General features: G+C 40.5%; 1 protein-coding gene and 1 long non-coding RNA gene across 2 annotated transcripts; both read right to left on the bottom strand.

The window, feature by feature from the left end:
* Positions 1 to 72: 72 nt before the first annotated feature.
* LOC119122876 (complement C1q-like protein 4) lies at positions 73 to 11,607 on the bottom strand. Its single transcript, XM_037251518.1, has 2 exons — positions 10,899 to 11,607; positions 73 to 1,773 (listed from the first exon to the last, which is right to left on the bottom strand). The coding sequence occupies exons 1-2, from the start codon at positions 11,436 to 11,438 to the stop codon at positions 1,594 to 1,596; spliced, it is 720 nt and encodes a 239-aa protein (XP_037107413.1). The 5' UTR covers positions 11,439 to 11,607; the 3' UTR covers positions 73 to 1,593.
* Positions 11,608 to 12,049: 442 nt separating this feature from the next.
* Positions 12,050 to 12,811, bottom strand: LOC119122877. Its single transcript, XR_005097966.1, has 2 exons — positions 12,461 to 12,811; positions 12,050 to 12,084 (listed from the first exon to the last, which is right to left on the bottom strand). It is a non-coding gene; the product is annotated as an uncharacterized LOC119122877 (long non-coding RNA).
* Positions 12,812 to 24,621: the final 11,810 nt, after the last annotated feature.

Here is a 24,621-nt window from a genome sequence, read left to right as displayed (position 1 = left end):
GATAGATACGAGACAAATAGTGACACATTGATAAGCCTCACTTTATAAAATGCAAAAAAAAAAGGAAACCGGTTGTTTCGATTTTTTTTTATTGTGTTTGTTCAAGTGTTGAGAATGCCACGAACAACCAAGCTTACAAAGTACTGTGACAACAATGGCTACACACACACGTGACAGCGGCGGAAGACACCGTTGGATGTAGCATGGCACGCAAGAGGAATGTTTGTGTCCCGCCGTGTCACGCCAGCGCAATGGTGACTTTCATCAGAATCAATTCAACATCCACACTCACGCTATTAAGCATCACTCTGGGGCCCAAAAGTCTCTGGCACAGGTCAAGCGCTACAGTGCATGTGTTGCAATACGTTTTACATTTTGGATACATTGGCGTATTACATTACTTGATGCATTTTTAATATGACAGGCACACTTTTGTTGTTCTGTCCTTTTTTCATTTTGTTTATTGACATAAATGACATCCATTTACATTCAAAGAGCCACAGTCCCTGGTTAGTGTCTTGTATTCCCTCAAATGTCAAGCAACATTGGCACAGACTTGGATTGCAGCTTGAAAACTCAGCTTGGATTTGAGAAAGGTTTCATGCATGAAAATTGAAAGGAAAACAGAGCGTGTAAGGCACAGAAACCTATGTGTATGCTCAAAACACCTGCATTTGAAAGAAAAAAAAAACTTTACCGAAGTACTTTCACAGGTAAAATGAATGAGATAGGTAGTCAAATGTTCACTTTGCTTTTGATGAGAGGTCAGGTGCTGCTACGATTAGCTTAGCATAAAGCAAATAACATAGGTTCTGTTCAAAGCTACAGGAGGACAACTATAATAAACACAATTTTGATTCTTTAATTTTCACTTTTGTGCTCATTTTTATACACATCTTGAACTTCACTTGAGATGTGAGGTCGTCGTTGCGAAAATTGTGGAAAAGGCACGCAAACTATTCACAAACTTAGGGTACAGAGTCACTACAGTGATCTGATAAAAACGGGGAATTGTTTTTTGTTTGCGTTCTTAAAATTTAATTTACAGTCGATGTCACTGCAACTGAAAAAAATACCATTTTGTTCTTGGTTACATTCACTATGGAGATAGGTGAAATCAAAAAGAATCAACAGACATGGCAAGCATGTCGTTTTCATATTTTGCACAATATTTTGACATGATTTCAAATGCAGTTGGAACCAAACCTCAAAGGTCAAACCAAAATTTCAACCAAACAAAGTGTGCTTGGACTTTGAACATAGACATATAACACATACATACCTTTTTTGCAAACACAGTCAGCTACAATCAATATAGTTATGATTGTTTTTTTTTTTTTTACAATGTTTATGCTTAACGTATATCTGCATGAGGAGGTATTGTCTCTGTCATATTTAAGTGTGTGTGCGTGTGTCTGAGTAAATGTGAAATGTTCATGGCATAGAATTACAACTAACCAGGTGTTTGTCTGAGGTAAATGTTAACTGATGAAAATACAATTCTATATTCATTTGCTAGAAATTCTCTTCAAAGTTGGCATGACCGATGGTACGGCGAGACCGCAGCAGAAGGGGATGATGTCGAGAAGCGTGTCAGTCAGGGTAGATGAGGAAGCCGGAGAAGGTGCTGTATTTGTTGGTGTTGCCGCCGTGAACTTTGCCGCCGTCCAGCTGAACGCACACTTCGTCGCCTACGTCTAAGTGCAGGATGACACTGTTGGAGGCGTAGTCGTAATTCTGGTCTGCATCTTGGGCGATGGCGCTGGCCCTCACCTGGAAGAAAAAAAAAAACTGTTGCTCGCTTGTGGCGTCACAATAAACAGAAACAAGTGGCCAAAACAACTTTACTACAAACTGTAAAACATTTATGCTTGACTTGTTTTCAGTTTCTACCACCATTGAATGAAAACCATCTATATCAAGGTAACAATGTCATTTTCATTTAAATGGAATCCCTGTCTTGGTTGTAATCATGTGATTTTAAACACAAAAAAAACATCACCACATTATTAGGTACACCTACACTGCAATTAAATAAGAACAAATGCAATGTTGTAGGAAAAAAAAAAACCTTCTGTGAACCGATGCACTGCCAGTAAAGCATTTGAAACAGTCAGAGACTTCATTCATCCTCTTGCAAGCTCACACATTAATTACCACCAAAGAAATGGCGACAACTGATGCTCATGTTTACACGGCTGCTAACAAATGGGATCTAATGATGTCTGTACAGATAATAATGGCTCCACATGCCAGAAAAGCTTTCATTAAGGCTCGCGTGAATGCGTCTGAATTTGCCGGCGTACCTGCATATGTATTGTCATGTTCATTTCTTCCTCTCAGAGTCAGACACATTTTCTCTAAGGATTTATTTGAACATATTTCAAGGGGGGGGAAATTGTCACTGTGTTGGCAGCTAGGACAGTTGGATTCATTATGCTGATTGGCGGTTCTTACTCGGTAAGCAAATCTGTTTATAATGAATTGAACCTTTGTTGGGTGAGTCACACAATTGTGGAGGAAAAATCTGTGGATAAGTGACGACCATTGAAATGCATTGGCGGGGAATCAGAAATCAAATTCTCAAAAAAAAAAACTGCTAAACATTGTCAATTTTCTTTTTACCAAAAGAAAAAATACAAAACAAAAATTTTGTTGTCTGTTGACGCTCTGAGGTGATCCTCGAAACCTAAAAATGGTTTTCCATCACACATTTTCTTATCGGAGGTCAAAAAAGTCACTTTTTTTTTTGTCATGCAAGTAACGGAGGCTCATCTCCATCAGTCATGAAGCTTTTGTGACTTCCATGTGATTAAAACAAAAAAACAAATCAGTCCTCCATTTAATGATTAGCTTCCGCTTCATCATTTTAACTCATTACACAATTGATTTCTCTGTGGGTACAATTGCTCTATTTCATTCTCCATCGCAAGACAAATCAAATCAATACATCCCCTTTGTTTTCATTCCACGCACACCATCACACTAATTGTTGTCTGTCCGTCCAACCCCCCCCCTCCCCGCCTTCATCCCGTTTGCACCGCCATCGCTCCCTCTTCATTCTGGGCCCATCTATCCATCTTTTTGTGTCCTTACACTTCAGTGGGATGCCGGTCACGCACACATTTTCTCTCCTCACCATGGCGGTGTTGGCGGGGAGCAACGACTAAGCATGTCCCTGTCCGGTCTAAATCGGATTGATTAACGGCGTGCTGCTGTGGCAGGTCTCCTGGGGACCGCAGCACACCCAACCCACTCCTCCTGAAATCAAGATTCACCGGGGTAGCCTACACCCCCTTGCAGGATTCGGTAATTGGTAGTTGGACAGCTATTGCAACTCGGCGCCTAATAGGTCCAACCCCTCAATAACGCTATACAATCACAATAAATGTGGGACAGGCTGCAATGGTCAAATGGACCCATCAAATACTCGCAGGCGGTACAGAAAAAAAAACCCAGTTCTATGTCAGGTATAGCGCTCTTTTATTTTATACGAGAGACTGTTTTGCGAGCAAGGGACAGAACAATTCCCTGAAGGAGGCCTAATGGGTATTTGGAGAAGTATAGAATGAAAGAGATTCTGACATCTTGTACATCCAACATCTGTCTACATGGTTGAACGCTGCTAATATTCCCCCGATACTCTTCTCAGCTGAGTTGCTGGCTGACAGGCGGTTGGAACTTGCTGCAAATAAATACCAAACCATTTCAATGTGAACTTTTTCTTCTCTGCATTGTACTTAGTCCAAGAGCAGCAATTATTAAAATGTAAATTTTGATCACATACTTTGTTATACGTCCTACAATGCATCGTGAAAACCAAATGATCAAATAAAAATTAATTTACAACAATAATAATGATAATAATAATTGCGTAGCGATCAATGAGAAGAGCTAGCACTCTGATGCACACCTCAGAAATGGCAAATTTGCTCAAAATACCTTTAAATATGAGAACTAATCATCAATGCTGTTAATATTTTTTCCCACTAATTATCAATAATAATTTAACAAGGAAAGGAACAGATCCATATCAATATGTAACCATTAATTTATATAAATCTCTGCAAGTGTCTACACTTTCACAACATTCCTAGGAAATCACAATGTCCCATCACTGGTGTCTATGGGCAACATGTTGCTACCCCCTGTTCTAGATTATTAAATTAGCAAAATAACATATTTCTTAAGTACGTAAGTTAACTGAAATATTAGAAATGCTTTCAAGGCTGAACATTTTTCTACAGCTCATATTATTACATCCATATAGTATTTCATTAGATTGGTCGGGCATATGTATCGAATGAATTGGTTGGTGATTATCATGGGATGTAGTTCTTTCAAAAAGCCAGCTTTGGGAGATGAACATTTAAATTATAAATCATAAATTTGATTCTATCTTTCTATTTTAATGTAATAGAAAAAAGGTTTTTGTTGCATACTAGCTCAAACGGGCCGTGTCTAACATCCAAGCCGAGCTCTGATATTAATGGGGGCTTATTATAATGGCCTTTAAAAAAAATGAACATCATCTATTACATTAGCTAGCCTAAAAGGACACCTTGTTATTTATGTTTTTTTATGGTCGACTTTCTTAGAGACAACACGGGTGTGAGTCAGCCTCACCTCGGTCAGTGGAGATGCTGATATTTAATGTTTCTTTTTTTTTTTTTTACTCATGATTAATTCATGGCTACATTCTTTCCAGGAAAAAATTCTCATTTCATGCTCATCTATACTTACAATCTGTTTTCCACCATTTACAGAGACATTCATTTTTATATAGTGTAAAATTGCATTTCAATTTTTAATATTGAGTTTGGATTTGTTGGTAGCAATTGTGATGGTTTTATTATACAATTAATTTATGAATAACTAAAAGAACATTTCAAGTATTATCGTACATGCTTCTTTTGGCTTCAAGTTCATGATTTAGTTCAGGCCTTTAAAAATGTTCATTCATGTGTGGAGCAAGCTGACCTCTAAAGACTTTTTCTTAAATTGCTTCCACTTGTTTCCATTTATTAAACCAATTGGACCTTTTTTTCCAAACGGTTCCACAGAATGTCTGCGGAGAATCTAAGCACAGATGAATCTAAGCCTCGGCTGTCACTTGCAATCAGAGTGAAAGTGCTTGTTTGCTTAAAGTGGGTTGAGGTGCCGAGGCTTAGGAAGCGAAAACAAGTCAGGAAAGACAAATCAGGATTATTGTCAACAGCCGAATGGAGTGATAGTGACAAGGAAGTGGATTTCTGTCGGTGGGTCCGAAGTTGTTGCGCTTGATCCTTTGCCGCCGGTAAGAAGAGCGGGACCCCGAGGGACAATAGAGAAGATTACACTCCGTCCACCTTTCATGGAGATGGTGAGCAGATGGTAAATTCACAATAGCATTTATACACCAGTGGATGCCGAGGGTGATTTAGATGTTCCTGAAAAATAATTGTCAATGGCGGAGGGAAGGTTGAGGCCAACCGGAAAAGTCTTGATTTGATTGATAGTTGATTGTGTAATTTCATATTTGAAGGGCAAACATTTCAAAGCAGGTCAGGTCATTCCACATATTTTTAATTGGGCTGATTTTTTTTTTTCCAGCTAAAATTATGTCGATTTGAGTTCATGCTTGAACATTTTGTTAGAAATATTCAGCTTTTTTTGCTATTTTTTTGCTATTCGGAACTCTATAAGCTTGTATTTTTTTTTTTTTATGGAGGACTTAGCTATTTTTCCTTTCCAAGGTTTATCAGAATAATCGTTTAAAAGCTGCATTTCCTTCATAAGGCTGAGGAGTAAGCTCACAAAGAATGATATTTTCTTCACTTTTGTTTTGTTTCACGCTGCTTCTTAATCCTCTGGTAATAAAAGTGACAGGATGGGTTCACTGTGATGTACGGACCTTTCACAGCGAAGCGAGGCCATTGAGACGGCGGTCTCTTAAACTCACTACAGGGATTGCTGAGGGTGAACTGGATGAGAAGGGCAATTGAAAATGTTTTTTTTTTTTTTTTTTAATTCGGTTAAAGGTGCCATGTTCTTCCTGCCTCCATCTACATGTACCAGTCAGAGGTTTCCATTATCCAGGTTGACAAGGAGCCTTTGCTGCACCCACTAATTGGCATATAAATGCTAATATTTTTCCCTGACATTCAAGACCCTTGGTGTCAAGATTTTGATTAGAAAGTCTCTAATTGGCTGGAGTTGAACACCTTTGAGGGGAAGGGAGAAAAATTAATCGCATTCAAAGAAAATCAGCACTAGCAAGTTATAATAAATGTGCGGTATTATTATTTGATACATTATTTTTCCTATATAGAGAAATTTATTAGAGCACCAGATTTGTTAAATGCGTTAATGCGGACGCGTGAACTAAAATCTAATTGTACTATGTGACCAGAACTGTGGTTGGGGATCACTGTCCGAGACAGCGTAATTAGTAACTCCCACCTTCCATGTCACATCTTCTTGGTGTGAGCACAACCTATTCGATTACACACTCATCCGAGCCTCAACTTGGGCTCATACGTTTAATTACATGAACCTTTACACCGGCCGTGCGGGTACATCGGCACAAACTAATTACAACCAATTGGAGAACTGCAGCAATTAATGCTCATTTTTATTGATTCTTTGAATTTTTTTTCACCATTTTGGTCATACTAGAGCAATAATTATTTTATTTATCTTAATTTGCAACATGATAAAGAGAAAAGCATACGATGTGACATAATTTTACATTAAGTCAAAGTCAAAAGTTACTCAGCAGTTACTCAGTGCTTGAGTATTTTTTCTATGAGCAATTAACTTTTTACTTTTGAATCATCTTGAGTAAAACGTTTGGCTACTCGACCCATTTCAATGCAATCAATTAATCACCATTTATATCTGTATATTTTCATTTGAGATAAAGTTAGGGAATGTTATTCCACATGGATATCTCATAGTATATTAATTTTTTCCCTTTGCAATTGTTTAAAGCCTATGATGTAAATAGCACCGTTTTTCAATTCATTCCCCAAATTAATTCTTAACAGCCAATGAACAGCTTGTAAAACTGTATTTGTATTTTTCCATTTATTTACCATCTACTTTATTCATAGAAATTGTTACGCCCACAGATAAAGTGCAGCGGAAATCATTAAAATGTTTCTTTTGCCATGGCAGTTACGGTTGACTTTTGAAGGCATTCCTTTACATACACAGACGGACAGCCTCACTAGGAATAATGAGTCTTTAGAAAGAAAGGCACCTGCAGCAGACAAGGCACATATATTATCCTCACCCACACAGCCAATCTTTTTCTTTCCCTGCAACTTTTTACACCTTGCATTGTTAAGGCCGAGTCTCCACGGAGCGCGTGTCAGAGCATTTTGTTGGCTTTAATAAGGCCGCTGCCTTATTAAAGGGAAGGTTTATCCAGCGGTCGGTCTCCTTGTGCTGTACATGTTTGATTCAACCTGTTGCCACACTCACATAATGAGGTCACTCAATGTCAACGGCGGAAATGCATCTTTGGCCAAGATATCGAGATTATCCTGACCGGTGATGTCATCGAAAGACAGCCAAATGACCAACCTTGCACACCGGTTTTGGACCGGCTATAAATATTCCCATTATCACGCCACGCTCATCAGTGTAAAGGGCAAAGTACAACTGGATGGTGAATTATATATCAATTGAAAAGGTCGTCTTGCTCAACACCTCTCTGAATCTTGAATTATGGGAGACAAGGAGAGAGGAGAATTTCTTCCACTTGAGATCTGAAAAGTCAACTTGCACATGGTAACGCTCCTTCATCAGCTTGTGATTGTTTCACGCCGATCTGGTCTCTTTCCTTCAGAGGACACTCGTGTGTTTGCGCTCTCCTTCTATGTCCGGTCTCATGTGGAAATCCATCCATCTCTCCCTCGGCTCACCTGTCTGATCGTCTCGCCAGGCGTCCCTCCCTTGCCTGTGTCTTACTCTTGTCCCCCACTGACAACACAGTGATCAGCACCAGTCTGATGCTGTGACGATAATTACAGTCCTTTTAAGTGTTTATTATATTGCTATGGTAATTTGTGCTTACTTCAAGACTAAAAGCTCAAGACAAAGGTAAGGGCTGTAGTATTATGAGGGCAATTAGTTATAAGGGGTTTTATAGGGATATATTTTGTTAATGGTTGTCCCTTGCTCAAGAGGCAGCAAGTGTGTTACTGCACTACTTAATCCATATATATATATATATACTATATATAACACACACACACACAGATAGATAGATAGATAGATAGATAGATAGATAGATAGATAGATAGATAGATAGATAGATAGATAGATAGATAGATAGATAGATAGATAGATAGATTATATACACACACATTTATATATACATCTCAATATATACACACACACACACATACATGTTAACATAACACATAACAAGTGAAAGTAGTTAGATGCTTTCAAGTATGCCAAATTTGATAGAAATTGATAAGGTGCCTGTAATTCTTTGGTAAACAACCACAAATATAAGTTTACACGGAGATTCATTTTTCCCAATGGGACATCCTAGTCAGCTCATTATTGTTTTTGTATTGAATCACTCAAGGCTCTAAGACCTTTCGAAAAGATTTTGGTAAAATGATGTAACCACAGTCTTTGTGAAGTATAAAAGGCTTTTGTCTCGTCGGGGGGTCGGCGTGGGAGCGGACTTCGATGAGGACAGCTGGAGGCGGTGCCAAATTCCTATTACCATTTTAATCAATGAACACAATTAATGATCGTGATTAGTGTTGTTTTTTTAGCGTATTAAAACGATTTTCGGGCGGTGTTGTGTTGAAGTTGATGCGTGATGGAATCGCCAACCACCAACTTAAATCATGCGGTGTTTTATAATGCAAGCAAATTGACCAAATTAAAGTTGTACATATATTTTTGGTGTTTTAGTTAATCAGTAGCATATAAAAAAATACCTTGTAATGATCCATTTAGTTGAACAAGTTTTCAAGGTTTTGCCTTTTTGACCTCACATGTTCACAAAATAGACTAAAATGTGAGGGAAAGATCAGCCCTGAATTGGGTTAAATAATTTAGTTGATGGAAAAGATAATTAATGGGGAAAGAGTCAATAGGCAGCGTGGGCTGTAAAAGGGTACGTGTAAGGAGGGGCACAGGTTGAGTGGAGAAGATCTCATCTCAAGGCTATGAAAGATTTAACAGCAGAACACGACAGGAATGACAATTTGAAGTCTCCTAATTTTATGTGGGATTGAACTGCCCTCACTTTTTACATTGTGCTTTATGGACATCTTGTCACATCGATGAAAAACCCAATATCTTGTTTTGCTGTTTTTACAGACTTTATAGCTCACATAAATCCTGCTTTATAAAAATGCACCTTTTCATCTGTGAAACCAGACTAAAGCTGGCATTGATTGAAGCGGAACATCAAAACAAAACTTTTGGAAAATCTTCATAATAGAATGTATATAACTACGACAAAATTAATTCAGACATTGATTGTTTGATGAAGTCATTGGTGGGTTACGCTGTGTCATGAGGCAATGACGCCGCTATTTCTGTAGTAGATGTCCATTCGGAGGGGTGGGGGGGTCTTTGTGTGTATGTGTGTGTGGGGGGGTGTTAGGGGTTAAGTGCATCTATATTTGCCAATTGTTTGCCAACAAACACCAATCTATGAGATGCTACAAAACAATATTTTTTATTTACCACACAAGAGTGTGATTCCAATTTCCCAATTTGCAGTGATGTTGCTGTTCAACATTCCCCAAAAAATGTAGCATCAAGAATTCCAAAAATAATAAGCTCAAAATTCTAGCCCCGATAGTATCCCACTTACATTTAATGAGCAGCTGTTTTAAATTGGAAGAAGGGTCCACTTCACAATGTATGCAAAAGAAGGGTCCACTTCACAATGTATGCAAACAGTGAAACAGTCGGTGCACTAATTTCTTTGCTTTCATTTTCTTGTTCAAGTATGTAAATCAGTAGAGCGAACAAGAACCCATCAGCCTGGCAGCTGCTGTCAGTAGATGCACCAAGTAAATCTACTGAGCCATCAAACACAAACTCATACATATATACTATATATATATACTGTATATATATATATATATATATATATATATATATATATATATATATATATATATTCATTCATTCATTCTTCTCCTGGTGGTAATCCCCATGGTGCCGTCACTCTTCTATTCGCCAGTACACATGTCAGAATCAGAGCTCCTCCACAGAGCCAGGGTTTAGTACGGCAAGCTTGTCAGCGATTTCCAGAAGGAAGCATTCAAGGCTTTTGCTAGACATTTGTAGGCTACTTGTTTATTTATTAGCGTCAAAGTCGCAGCTCCTCAGAGGCCAGTTGCCAGCTGTTGCATGCCGGCTTTGTTCCACCAAGACATGGAGAAATTTTGATCCCCTTGTTCGCTTGCCTGTCAATCTCAGCTCCGCTCTCCTTGCTGGCAATTATTTGTACTTTTTATTTTCCGTGTAAAGGTCGATTTCTAAGCAGCTTTGTTTTCCATTTCAGTTTGAGTCAACGCTATTTTTAAAAATGCTGATTCATAGATTCATTTTGTGCAAAACTGAAATCCATTTAGAAAGAAGCATTTGATTTGCTTTAGTGGGCCCAAAAAAATATTTGGTTTGTCAAATCTGGCTACCGAGCAGAGTTTTAGATTGATTGGTGACCTGTCCTGGGTGTGGTCGTCTGCCTTTTGCTCATCTGTGGCAGGCTCCACCTCGCCCGCAACCCTCAACATAATAATGGAAACACATTTTACTCTCCAGTCGTATTTGTTAAACAAAAAAAAAATCGATTGATGCCCTTGAATCACATCAGTGCAGCATCAAAACAAAAATAATAAGGACATTTGGAGGTCATACACACTCACCTGCCCGTTCTTCTTGAGGTCAGCCCACATGCTTGTTCCATCCCCTCCTCGCATCAGGACGTGGTAGGTGAAGTAGTAGATGCCGGGCAGAGGGCAGGTGAACTTGCCCGTACTGGGCTCGTAGTAGTTCCCCACATTGGTCACCACGTCGTCAAACTTCAGCACCTCGCTTCCTTCGTGTTGTTTCCGCAGGCCAGCGTAGAATGCGATCTTGGGGATGTACAAGGAAGGGCCATAGCCACCAGGCCCGGGCCCCGGCGGCCCGGGTGGACCGGGCTTCCCGGGCTCTCCAGGTGGGCCTTTAGGACCCGGGGGACCAGGAAGTCCTGGGTTTCCTCTAAAACCCTGTTTGCCCCTACGGTTTGCCAAGTCTGGGGGCTGAGGGGAGGAGCCAGTCAGCTCTCCTTGAGGGGGGGTGAAAGTGTCGCACACCATCTTGCAGCTCCCCAACATCTCGTAATGCGTGCCCCCTCCTCCGGACGCGCCCCCTTTGGTGGTGTGGACCAGTAAGGGGATGGCCACCAGTAGGACCAGGACCATAGCCACGCCGACTCCAGCCCCAATTACGCGCTTCTTGCGGCTGAAGCGGGAGGCGGCCAGCGTGAGGAAGTCCTCCTCCCCCTTGGCTGGAATGGTTGTGCCGGCCAGGCTGAACTCTGGGTGGAACGTCACCAAAGGAATATTGCAAGCGTGTGCTTGTGTGCGGGACTGCTAATATAGGGGCGGATTTTTTTTTTTTTTTTTTGCTTGTGTCAGTACATTTACTCTCAGTCTTTTTGTCTTTATAAGACAATTTCTGAGCACTCTGCACTGACAAGACTTCCTGAATGGTTGTTTTGTTTCAGGCCACAATGTTCTCGTGTGCTGAGGCAGAGGGCTGTCAGGTGGGGTCTACAGTATTCCTACTGGGGTTCATCTCACCCACCACATTTGGGGGGGGTGACGCTCACTTGGCTGTCCGCTGGAAACTGACAAATACGGGCTCGTTTATTCCACCCAAATTGTTTGCTTTTTACTTTGACTGGCAGTCACCGGTGTATCAGATCGAGATGGGATGTCGTCCTCTAGTTTTCCGGTTTAAATGTGAATCTACAGTTCACAAACACCCAGATTCTGAATAACGGGGCGGTGCATGGGAAAATGTTTGTTTTGAAGCCGTTTTGGACATCACGGCAATCTTTATGATCTGCAGGGGAAAAACATTTTATACACACAGTGAAAAAAGTAAATACTGCAATCACTTTCAATTCAAAGCCCTTCCTATAATTTATTTGTGCATACAATTTATTTTTGTGTGTATAAACATTTATCTTTCACCTTGAAAATATTCGATGCACTCATAGTCACGTGCGTTGTATTTTATTTAGTACATTACTGTATTATACATATAGAATCAATGTATATTAACACTTCAGGAGCCTACATTCACTTTTATCAATCACAATCGACAAACTCAGCTCCCTAAATCTCAAAATTAAAGAGTGTTGTAATTTGCATAAAGTTGGATTCATTTCAATCATGCACTACAATTAAATAAAGTAGCGAAGTAAAGAAAAACTCACCGTGGGTGTTCGTTCGTTTCCTCCCTCATGATGCAGGAATAAAAACCTCCAAACGAGTGCGCCGACTGAAGTTGAGCTGCGATGCAAACTTGCTTTTTTTTTTTTTTTTTAACTATTTAAAAAGAACTATGGCAAGAAACACGGTGGAAACGAATGGATGAATGTCACTTTAATGAGTGACTTCAATTCTGACAAGTTGACGAGACTTCCGCCGCAAAGCGAGCTTGCATGCAGAGCAACAGTTTCCTCACTTGTTGTATTTTCCGCGCGGCTCCTCTTTCCTCCCCAGAATGCGCCTACGACTCCCTCCCATCTTTCTTCGTACCTCCCTTCTCCTCCATCACTCATGCACGCGCGAACATGCACGCGCATACCCCCACATATGACCTTTTCTGGATTGCGGAAAGTTTAATTAGAGCTCGTCTTGACATATAATTACGTAAAATATAATGAGCCCTAAAAATGCTGAAGCTTTGATACCACTCGTGATGTTTGATATTAACAGCCGATTTTTAAAAAAGACAAATGTAAAGAAAATGTTTCGGTTCTGTTTACATGACCTGGAAGTTTGACACCCAGCCTTACTTAGCTTCTTTAATAATTAAAGCATCATCTGCCTTTTAATTTTGTTGTTAAAGGTTTGTACCCACTTCAGAATTGTGAGGTGGATATATGCCAACCACTCAGCAACTCATTCGATTTTTTTCCATGTTGTTGTAATCTACATAATGAATTAATTCTTCAAATACTTTACAAGTTTCTGTCAGATCCAAGGACAACATTATTGATTTTCTGTCCATGGCCTTGCCTTTGAGGCTCTTCCCTAAAATATTTAATTTGTCAGTGAGCTGGGTTGAGAAAATGCATCATAACAGGCCACACATTTTTGTCTTTTGGATGCTAGTGGTGCCAGAATTAGAATAATACCTTTAAAAAATATCAGTTTGTTGCCTTGAAATTTTGAGTTCACACAATATTTTTTTCAGTGTAGGTTCACCCATGTTGTTTTTTTTTGTTTTTTTTATCGGGTTCTTCAGTTTCTTTAAGGGTGATATCATTACAAGCAAAATCATGAGAGGCTTGCCACTCAGCATTCTAACAATCGATAATGACCTGGAAAAAAAAGAATTGCCAAGCAACAGCAGCAGATACAGTTTAAAAAAAATGGGATGAAAACAAAATCTCAAGGCAACAAACTGGGACCAAATTTGACATCAACAAACTACATGAAGATTTCCTGCAGACTCAATTCAGCAAATTATTTTGGAACAAACACCTTGCTTGGTTTGTTGTGTTGGTTAGCAACATTGTGGCCGTGAATGTAAATCATTTATATTTCAAAGTTAACATAAATGACTGTGGCTAAGGCTTTTCCATTTCTTCTGAGAGTGGCAGACAGCAAGCCTAAAAAGCATCCAATGCTTAGTAAACTGTAGAGTTTTTTTCGGGTGTAGAGATCCTGTTATGTACTGTGAGATGAGGACACAGCACACAACTTGTGAAAAGAAGATGCTTATGTTTGTGTCGCTTTCAGACCTCGTTAGAGATGAAAGATAAATCGCTGTTGACACCCACCACCAGAGCGCCAACACCTTCCTCTGCCTTCCTTCCTTCCCTCTGGCTTCACAATTCATGGGAGACCTGAATAAAATAAGTGTAGCTTGTCAAATAGCGCATTGCTTTTATAACATTATCACAGTCCATCTGCTCTACCAGACTGTCATAGACGGGGATCAATTAGAAATATTTCTATGGGTGTTTTTTGCACCAGGAGCTCCAAGCATTTAGTCAGGTGGTAGCCCTCCAGGGTAAAACTCGACTTCTATGAGCTGTCAGTTCTGCACCTCATTTATTCATTTCCCAACTTTACCGAGCAGGGATGCCTAGCAGATATTGAATATGGATCAATAGATCACTCCGCGGGATGCGTACTGTCAGCCGGCAGCGCCCCGAGGCATGTGCCAAGCCTCCGCTCACATTTGCATTGCAAGTTGCAAAAAGAAGCGCTGCTGGTCTAAAAGTGGCAAACTGTGTGGTCTGTATATTTTACAAAATGTGCAAATGGGAAGTCAAGAAGTGAAAACGGTCCAGCTAAGTGAGGATGGTGCAAGACTTATCGTTGGGCAAATGTCTTCTTTATGTGCCTTCATGGCTTCCACGTGAGTGCCTACATGCATACATATACGGACGCACACATCATTTACTCGTGACTTCGACACACTGGTGACACACACGGTGCCTCCCTGAATTTAAATGATTACTGCCGAGCTGGGAAGACAATTTAGAGAGAATGAGGTTTTTAGAGCCCTATGAAATATTAACTAAGTCGATGAATATATAAGACGTGAGGTGATAAGATCGGTCCTCCACCGTTTGCTTGTGATATACGATACCGTGTTGTGGTATATCATCCACGTATGAAATGAACTTCTGCAAATGTTTGCACTAAGAAATACTTTCATGTGCACTTTTTTAATGACTGAAATTAGACAAAATGATATTAATTGTCAGTGGGGATGCTGAAATCATCCTTGACTTTTCTGATGTTGGAATTTTTAAGCTATGATCATATAACGGAAACGGGTCAAGGATTTATTGCTATCAAGGGGATGAGTGGGGGTTAGAGTTTTGCTCATTAAATCACACGGAAAGTCATCATGTTATCGAAGAGTTTTTTATAGGATGGAATTTTCTGTGGATGTGCTACTAGCGCAGCAAGAAACAAACTCACCGCCAAGCTAGTGGCAGTGGAAAGGGCTCAACCTGACCTGCAATAGCACAGGTCAGAGAGTAAACATGGCGAAGCGAGCATAAGCCTCGCAAGGATGGAGCGGGTTGCGGCAGCGAGGCTAATAGAAATGTTGGGGTCAGAGAATCTCGATTGGGATCCGAACTGAAAAATTCGCACGGGTTGCCCTTCTGTATGTGTTTTTAGGGCAGCGGACGATATTTATTTAAAATAATTTTTGTTGCGGGCCGCATCGTCGTCATAGTTTCCTTCGGAGGGCCATTACGACTGTCAACCCAAATAAATGTATGAACGCGTCAAATTAAATAAAGCATAGACTACATCATAAATTGATGAATAATTGTTTTCTGAAACAATTAAATGTTCAAATATTTTAGAAAGATGAATGGTAAAGAAAATGCTAGCAATATCTCTATTTTTTTAAAAGTGAAGACCATTTGCAATTTTTGGACTGACATGAATTTGGTTTGTCTTTGCGGGACACATAAAAGGATGTGACGGGCCGTATCTGGCCCCCGGGCCTTGAGTTTGACACCCATGTTTAACAGGAGATGAGTCGTTCAAATTTGTCACATTTTGTGGTAAAGTCCAAATAGGGCGGAGACAGGCAACAATTTTTCAAGCTGGTTTAAATCAATCTATGAATCATAAACTGTATAGTTTGATATCATTGCAAGAAGAATCAAATTGACATAACCTATTGTAGAAATTGCACAGCCTTTTTTGAAACCAAATATTGCCCGTAGCTCCTTACCAGCCATGAGAAGAATTGTCCTTTTGGTTCAAATAAATGATTCGGACACTTTAGCGTTGTTGCGGAAGTTTTTCTGCGTAAACGCTTGCCGAAGGCTCTCTGGCAAACGTCTTGTGTTTGTGCGCAGACCTGATTAGAGGCCTTGATTGCGAGTGACAGTGTGCAGATTGAGTTGCACAGCCTCTCTAATTCTCTCTATTAATGAGTTGCTCTCCACACCGCTGGGCCGGACCCCATCTATTAATCACAATTTGTCATCGGTGTCGAGCTCCAAAATTGCCGCCCCCTTTCCTCTCCTCTCACCCCCTCCCAGCCACATTATCCTCCGTCTACCTGTCTCTTAGATTCCCATTCCATCCCATTCGTTTATCTCTTCCTGACTTACTTCCCCTACAGTGTCTGCACAATACTCTCCTCTTAATTTGCGGCCCATGCACCTGTTCCCTTTGCCACTGTTTTTACTTGCATCTCCATCCTCAGCTCTAGCGCTCCTTTTTTTCCACCCTGGCGTCTTGCTCCCCCGCCGCAGCATGGTGTGGCATACTGAGTGGGCCTTAGCCCTGAAATTCACATTTTAATTCTACTCGTTCCCCAAGGTTAAGTAAGCATCCTCACAACGGTAAATAATGAATTATCGCTCAAATTCGTGTCAAGATTTGTACTTTGCCAAAACGTTATGAAGAACAATAGAAGAAAAACAATGCAGTCAGAAAAGTCAGACGATTCTACAATCGATGTGTGTCAGAATGCTTGTAGCCAAAGTAGTTTCAAATAAACACATTGTGTAAATTGAATTTTCCGTCGTGGGTTGAAATTCAAGGAAATAAAAAACAGCTACTCTTAAACTCTAACTAGTGTGTGCGATGGAGAATGCATTTTACCAATTAAAGAGGAAATAAAGTCAAACATTTTCTCTACAAAAATATGTTCCATGCGCCCCCACTAGTCTAAACACGGCATTCTGAATAATATTACGTGTGTGGTAGATGAAATAAACAGACAAATCCACTCGTTTTCATCCATCTCAGGGGGCGGCCATTTTGTCACTTGCCGTTGTTTGAAAATGACCAATCACGGCTCTGCTTGCAAATGTTACGTGACCAAAGTAGGAAAACTGGCAAGGGTACAACAAAGACAGTTTGGGGCTTAACTTCCCCATTAATGCTGAACACTGCGATTTTCACAGATAAACAATACCGTGTGCTTTTCAAAAAACAAGTTTATTTCAAAATCAATGCTGTTTTACTGAGGATGGTACAATTCAGAGGTCAAATCCCGAAAGTCAACTGCACGGCCAAAACTGGCTCTGCATCATGTTCAGCAACAATTCCAGATGGAGATATTTGTAATAAGATGTGGTTGCTTGATATGATGAGGTTTAATCAGATCCTCATTCTCATTCGTCAGGAGGTATCACCAAAGATAAGAAATCCAGCATGGACTATTCCAACTGGTATCACCGTGCATGAATCTTTCCTGGACTTGCTCCTTTCGCGCTTCTTTGTAAATGTTCGTAGTCTTCTCAAAATCATATCTTCCAGTCACTGTGAGGAAAAAATGTCAAATATTCGTATGCTTGTTCGATTTCCTTCAATTTCATGTCTGGGAATGCTGATTTCATATATAGGTGAGCACACGTGTCGGCAGCCCAGACATGATTTTCATTTTCAGTTTTTTCCCATCCATTTGCTGTCTTCACCTGCTGCTTTATTTTGTGTACTGCCTATTTGTCTTACTCCTTGTGCAAATTGACAGCTTGTCAACACATCATTGTCACATCATAGTGTACTATATAGCGCAGGGAATGTTTTATTTGCGGAAACGTTTTGTTGCTGCTTATTTGCTCAGTTTCAACAACCACACGCTAAGTTTTCAAAAAAACATTTTGTTTGTTTACCATTAGATTTGAAATTGAGTTATTCCAGTGCACCAAAGATCAGTAGACTACTAGTACGATTTTTTTTTTTTTTTTTTTTTTTAAACCTGTCCGTGTTTTTCACTGTGACACCAAATGTGCGTAATCGATAACAGCGGATGCCAGCCAGTCTTACCAAATGCATTCGCGCTCTTGTCAAGGAGGTGAAAAAGTGGAGAGTGACATGAATAACGCTTTTCATCAAAAAGAAAGTTTCCTTTACAATACTTAACATGAATGGCACTGTGAAAAACAAACTATGAATCAGGACTTTTCTTTGTGAAGCACAAACAGCAGAGTAACTCTATTAAAATGATCCATATGATTTGATTTGTAATGCCTTCCTGGTTCTTGACAATGATCACATTCAAAAGAAAGGATTTTCAAGGGGCTAGCTTTGTCATAGAGCCCAAATGCTTTACAGATAAAACAACTTCCAAAGACGGATATTCAATCCAAAGAGGGAAGGAGTGGAAGACAGTGACGGAGGACAGAAAGACAGCCAAGTGAGAGAGCGAGCGAGAGAGAGACAGGGGCAACAGAGAGAGACGAGAAAAGGGAGCGATAGTGAAGCAAGACATGGATGACCTTCTTTTAGCTCTTAAACCATGCTGTTCAAGCCATGGCATCACTCAAAAGACAAGGAGACTGCCTATAACAGCCTGCAGCGACATGAACATGACAGCAGCTGTCTGATATAGTGGACAATACTGGTTTGATAAACATACACTGCACTGACGCCTCAGTGTGACTACAGAAGCTTCTGATGATTTGACGGTCTGGTGACATCACACTGTGGTTTTGATTTCATCCCCTTGTGGCCATCCACAATCTTTTTCTTGTATGTTACATTGGATTGAACTCAAAACTACCTAATTAAAAGGATTACCTTTGTGTCATCTAAAGCTCGGTGTATTTAAACAGGAAACACTCATTGATTAAAAGATTTCAAATATCGCCGCAACCTAAATGTCAATGAAGCAAAATGATCTCATTGACGTCATCTTTTTAACATGGACCCGAAGCATTTTTAAAGTCGAATGCACCTGATGTTGTGCAAACCAGAATTTGACCAAAAGGACATCACAGATTTTGTTGTTGTCAATGTATATCTTAAAATATGAAGGAAAATCTTTTTTCTTTGCCATTTTCCGCTCATCCATTCCACCTTTGGAACTCAAACCAGCTAAAATTCGGCTTGGTCTCGGCTCTCGGTGTGAGTGAAATGTTGAGTATAACACAGAGTGAATAATTCATGCAGGCTCTGACTCCATCCATGTGTTTTCAATAGTGAGTATAGACCGGGAAGCTATGAATCATTCATTAAACTATTAAACTCTTAACGTTGCCTGTTAATTAACCCTTATCCTCTTGCTGTCTTATGGATGGGGTCAGTGACTGGCCTGTGGCCCGAGCTTTCCAACCACCTGCTCACTCCTTCAGTCTTTCACATCCCAACTCACGTGGTTGCCACGGGAGCAAGGAGGTGCCTGTGACTGTTTGTCTGCCTTAAGCAGCCAAGGTCAACCCAATTGTACGGACTGAAATCCTAAAACTTGCAAGGCAATACTGTTGAGGAGATATTTGTTCCTAATATTTTTGAGAGCTGCGTTTTGAGTGTGCGCGAGCGATTGTGTGGGTGTAATTGCCATGACGGGACAAGATGTTGAGGAGTCGGCGATGCGTGTCGTCAGAGCGCTTGAACACTTCACAGACGGCCCGCAGAGAACAAGAGACAGAAGGCGGCGGAGGGATAAGAGGAAGAAGATAGAGAAGCAGATGAGTGAAGAAGCAATGTTTATTCTTTAAACGCTACTTCAACTTCACACGGATATCAAACCTTGATGCGTCCGAAGTTAATAAGGAAAAGAACACATTTTATGAGCACTTCAAACTAACATCACAGACATACGGAAGAGGATTAGGGCCAGTGAAGAAAAAAAAAATGAGGGGTGACAGGATTCTGACTTTTTTTCTCAGAATTCTGACTTAAAGTCAGACTTAAAGTCAGAATTCTGACTTTATTCTCAGAATTCTGAGTCAAAAAAGTCAGAATCCTGTCACCCCTCAGTTTTTTTTCTTCACTGGCTCTAATCCTCTTCCGTACATAATATACTCTTAATTTAAAATACTTTTTTTTTTTTTTTTAGAATTTACGCATTTTGCACCATTTTCCGATTTATTAGAAAAGAGATGGATTTCTACCCAACTTGACTTTTGTCTTCACTAAGGCTCAATGTTAAGTGTGTTGTTGACAAGACAAGAGTCAGTGGGGGGGAGAGAGAGAGAGAGAGCAAGAGAGAGAGCAATAGAGAGAGCAAGAGAGAGACAGAGAGAGAGAGAGAGAGAGAGACAGAGAGAGAGAGAGAGAGTGTCTGATGGCGATGGGGTGACAGGCAGTGACGGTGGCTACACGGCGTAACCTTTCGAGTGGAGCCACAGGAGCATGACGGCCAGACTCGAAGGTAACAGAGAAGGAGACAGCACGAACTGCTCGGGGCTCGGGGCTTGTTAGCAGAAGAAGCAAAAAAAGTCGACAGGAAAGGGAGATGGGAGCGTATTTGTGTCAACTGCGCTTCTGTATGTTTGCGTCGTTGTGTCTCGCAGCAAGGCTGCTCCAGGTAAATGGAGTGGCATTATGCAAACAAAACAAAACAAAAATCAAGAAAATACAAGTTGATGCAACACAAGAGTTACAATGTGGTACTACTTTCCTATTATTTATCCTACGGTGACCTTGTAACTCAGTGCAACTGATGTTTTTCTAAATTCCCACCAAGACTTAATTACACAAGACTTAATCGTTCGTCTTGTCCGGCAACACTGAAGCTAATTAGTCATTTTATACGTAGATCCAAGCAAACAACCTCTACATACGACGTGTCATGCTACCTGTCTACATTTATTGCATGTGATACGAATGAGTCTCCCTGTATAACATTTCTCTCATTAAAATTTCTGTCCCATCAAGGAGACCTGGTGAATAATTTATGGGCGAATGTCGGTAGAGCCTCCAACTGAGGTCCTGGGTGAGACGTTCTAAGCTTTCTTGAGTCACTGGAGTCTTTCTGCCAATATTGTCCACCAGCTAAGCCCTCCAAGTTCATTCGCAGTGACAGTCAACGCACACATGCAATACACATGTGCCTACAGTATACATAAGGGAGGAATACACTCATACATCATGATGCACATCTTATTAGCATTTAAATATTCTCATTTGTATCCCACTTGGTATGGATTTGGTGGAAGGACAATTTTGTATTATAAAATCTCTGTTGTGTAAAAAAAAAAATCGCATGTAAAACATTTTTTTACCTGAACAACAAAAGAAATATATAATGGGCTTTCCCGCATATTGCTGTAAATTTAGACAACATCCAAACTTCCCTCAGAGGCAGAAATCAGCATAAAAGAAAATGAAGATTCCAGCTAAGAATTGCCTCCTCCCTAAAAAACAAAAAGCACTGACACAGTTGATCAGAATCTCTAAAACTTGATATTTGACTACCAGAATTATTCATATTGTGATATATTCAGATATATTCATCGAATGAACTACAAGCTTGTTTGTAATATTACCCACAGGAATTCCAATTTCAATATTACGCTTTAAAACATGAAGTTAGCTGACATCTTGGGATTCATACACAAATTAATGCAGTTAAATACATATTCCTTTTACACAATTTGTATTCGTGTATAGTAGGGATGCTCAGACACACACAAACACACACGTGTGCGCGCGCACACACACACTGGATTGAGGCCTGCGACTATAACAAGCGCTGCTGTCTGCCTCAGTCGTCTCCCAGGCTTTGGAGGAGGATGGTGAGGAATGTTAAGAAACCAGGGGAAGCCAACCATATACTCTCACTGCAGGATGGGGGTGCAGAGGAGGGACTTGAACGCACCACACAACTCTCTCCTGCATCCATTCACTCTGCAGAGACTCAAAACAGTCAGGCAAGCAGTGGAGCATCTCTGCTGTTTTACCCATTTTGTTGATTTTTCCTTTTGACATTGTCCCCCCCCCCTGCATGGTTTTGTGGTTATTTGAAGGATGGATAGAAAGATAGATGGGTATATGCATAGACGGACAGACAGTCAGACAGATGGATGGATAGATAGAAAGATTGAATTAAAGAAAGGCGGCTGAGAGTAATGTTGTGGGTTGTGGTTATGGATGCAACACTGTGTGTCCCGCTGTTAATGAGGCCCGGCGAGCTTGTTTTTAATGAATTGGTGAAAAGGTGATGCTGGGACTGCTGTGCGTGTGTGTGTTGACATTCTCTCATTTAAGCCCCCAAGCAGACTATCACGTTGTCTGATATTGATCCAGCACCCCACCACCGATATCTTTTTTGTCAATGTCATTATATATAGCATATTTATTCTTGTACAGTTGCTTTTCACATTAGCATTTATAGCGTTTGTACAATTTTTTGTACAAATTCTCATTTCTTAATCATAAATTGTTTTTTAAGATTTGTATTCTTCATCAATTGGACAATGTTGTGTGTGTGGCATTACACGATTATGAATCTAGACGTGTGCAGTCCTCACAGATGCCACTCCTGCTTGCTGTCACCAAGTTAAACGGTTTCTTAACATCCCGGAGGGGCTTTTTGCATTTCCCTCCTCTCCATGTCGCTCCCTTCCACTTGCTGGGCGGGGCAGCAAAGCTCAGTGGACCACAGCAGACCTTGTCTATTTCTATCCCCTTCCAGCCTTGGCCCTATTTGATGACACATGAGAGCCCCCGGGACCACGGCTGCGACCTCCTCAGTCAACGCTCATGGCCCGGATTGACAGCTGTCAATCAAAGTCTGAGCTAGCGTCTCACCAGGGGGAACAATTATGGACAGTTTGCGTTGTTGTTAGTGTGTTTGCTTATCTAGAAGAGTATGCTCATCATTTAGAAATGTCAGAGCTGTCTCATTTCCCCCCCCCCACCACTTTGGATTTATCAACATTTCTCCAAAATAAAACTCCAAAATCACTCTGTTATAAAATATGTTCGAGATATCTTTCTAGGACTTCAAATATCCATCTTTTCCTTTTTTATGCACTTGGAAATGAGCATGTTTACTACTTAACCAAAGCCCAGAAAGCCAGCTCATTTAATGGCGTCATTTATGTGTCGCCAGTTAAAGACAAAATGTTTCTTTGTGTTGTTGTTAGTGGCGGAAAGGCAGAGCAGTGAGCTTTTCTTTGTTGTACCGGCGCAGGGACTTTCATTGTTGATCTGTGTTTATTGTTGTCTGCTGCTAGCAAACTACTAATGACATAGTGTCCACATCAAACCCATCTTCTCACTGCATACTGCAACTTTGCAGATGTAATGGCCATCAGAGTGAGCTATGAGGTGGGAGCCAAAAAGAAAAAAAACAGCAAAAGACAATAAATACATGATTTTCATTTCAAAGATATTCCTTAAACCAATTTGTCCATATACCGATTTGTGTAAATCAGATTTGAAATAGTAATTATTTTCCATATGATACAAGTCTGTACAGTGGAACATCTGAACCGTTCAACTTTAAATTAAATTAAATTAAATTCCAAGGTGGAACCCTTTAACTCAAACAAAACTGAGGTCATTCCATGATGTTGACGTTGTCATGCTAGTAAGACAGTTAACTAACGCTAATCAGTGCTAACTTTACACTTGTAATTGAAGAAACTCAAGAAACTGCAGAAACCCAAACATTTGTAAAAAAAGAAAAATAATTAAAAACCTAAAGTCAGTCCACTTTTATAGAACAAAATAATCGCACTCCGTGGCTTCATCATTGATGTTCACTTAACTAAAATACATCAACTCATATATATTAGCTTTGTTTGTCATTGATAAACACATTCATTTGCTGAAATCAACTGTCTGTATCATTTAGAGAGAATACAATTCAGTGATTTATGTGACTGCAAATAAACATCAATAAGTCTTACAGGAAATGTCTCATTAATTAGTCATGTCTTAATTGGCCTTAAATGCCATTAGTGTGTGTGCTTGCCCTGCCTTCATTATTAACTGCAATCTGTTGAAGCTTTTGCACACACACAATTTGTGTTTTTGTGCAAACCCATGCCAATGCACTGGCTGGCTCATCTTTGATCAGTGGGGCTTGGCATTGGTTGGGGATGGGGGGGAGAGGGTGGCTCGAGGTGAAGCGGTGGGTGCGGGGGCTCGAACCTCCCACTGCTACTGATGAAGACGAATGAGCTAACAAGACATGACGGAATTGCTTTTGGAAAAGGGAGGGGGGACCCAATGCAGTGGCGTGATGTTGCGTTGAGGGCGGCTGAAGGGGCAGGTTGATTTATCACTCCAGTGGCAGATAACCATCTGCCCCCCCTCCTTATTCCCGAAAACCCAACCTGCCTTATTCACTGTGACCCTTTGGTCTTTAATTAAATCCCCCAACCGCCTCCATCATCCCATCCACGTCCTTGTTACAAGAGTCACGCTACGTATCATACAGACAACAATATACATAATTGGGGGAGGAGGGGGGGGGGGGCAAAGGGTTGGTCGGTGAAATGTCCAAAATGTCACAACCGTGTTGATTTTACATTCCATTACCACCAAGGAGAGTTGGGAGGAAATTCAGAGAAAGGAGGAGAGTAATGAAGCAGGGGAACTGAAGGTCAAAAGAAGAAGGGTAGAAAAAGTGATGAAATGGAGGAGAGGAGGAAAACGGGCTGATTAAGATATGTACATAATGTAAGGGGGGGGGGGG

Source organism: Syngnathus acus, chromosome 5 (genome assembly GCF_901709675.1).
Source record: "Syngnathus acus chromosome 5, fSynAcu1.2, whole genome shotgun sequence".
Lineage (NCBI taxonomy): Eukaryota > Metazoa > Chordata > Actinopteri > Syngnathiformes > Syngnathidae > Syngnathus > Syngnathus acus.
This window is presented reverse-complemented; position numbering and strand designations above follow the sequence as displayed.

What these genes read in the sequence shown, in the direction of transcription:
- LOC119122876 (XM_037251518.1), bottom strand. Translation starts at nt 11,438, where the DNA reads ATGGTCCTGGTCCTACTGGTGGCCATCCCCTTACTGGTCCACACCACC. An exon ending in ACCTCAAGAAGAACGGGCAG is followed by an intron (nt 1,774 to 10,898) that starts GTGAGTGTGTAT and finishes TTTTTCTTCCAG; the next exon opens with GTGAGGGCCAGCGCCATCGC.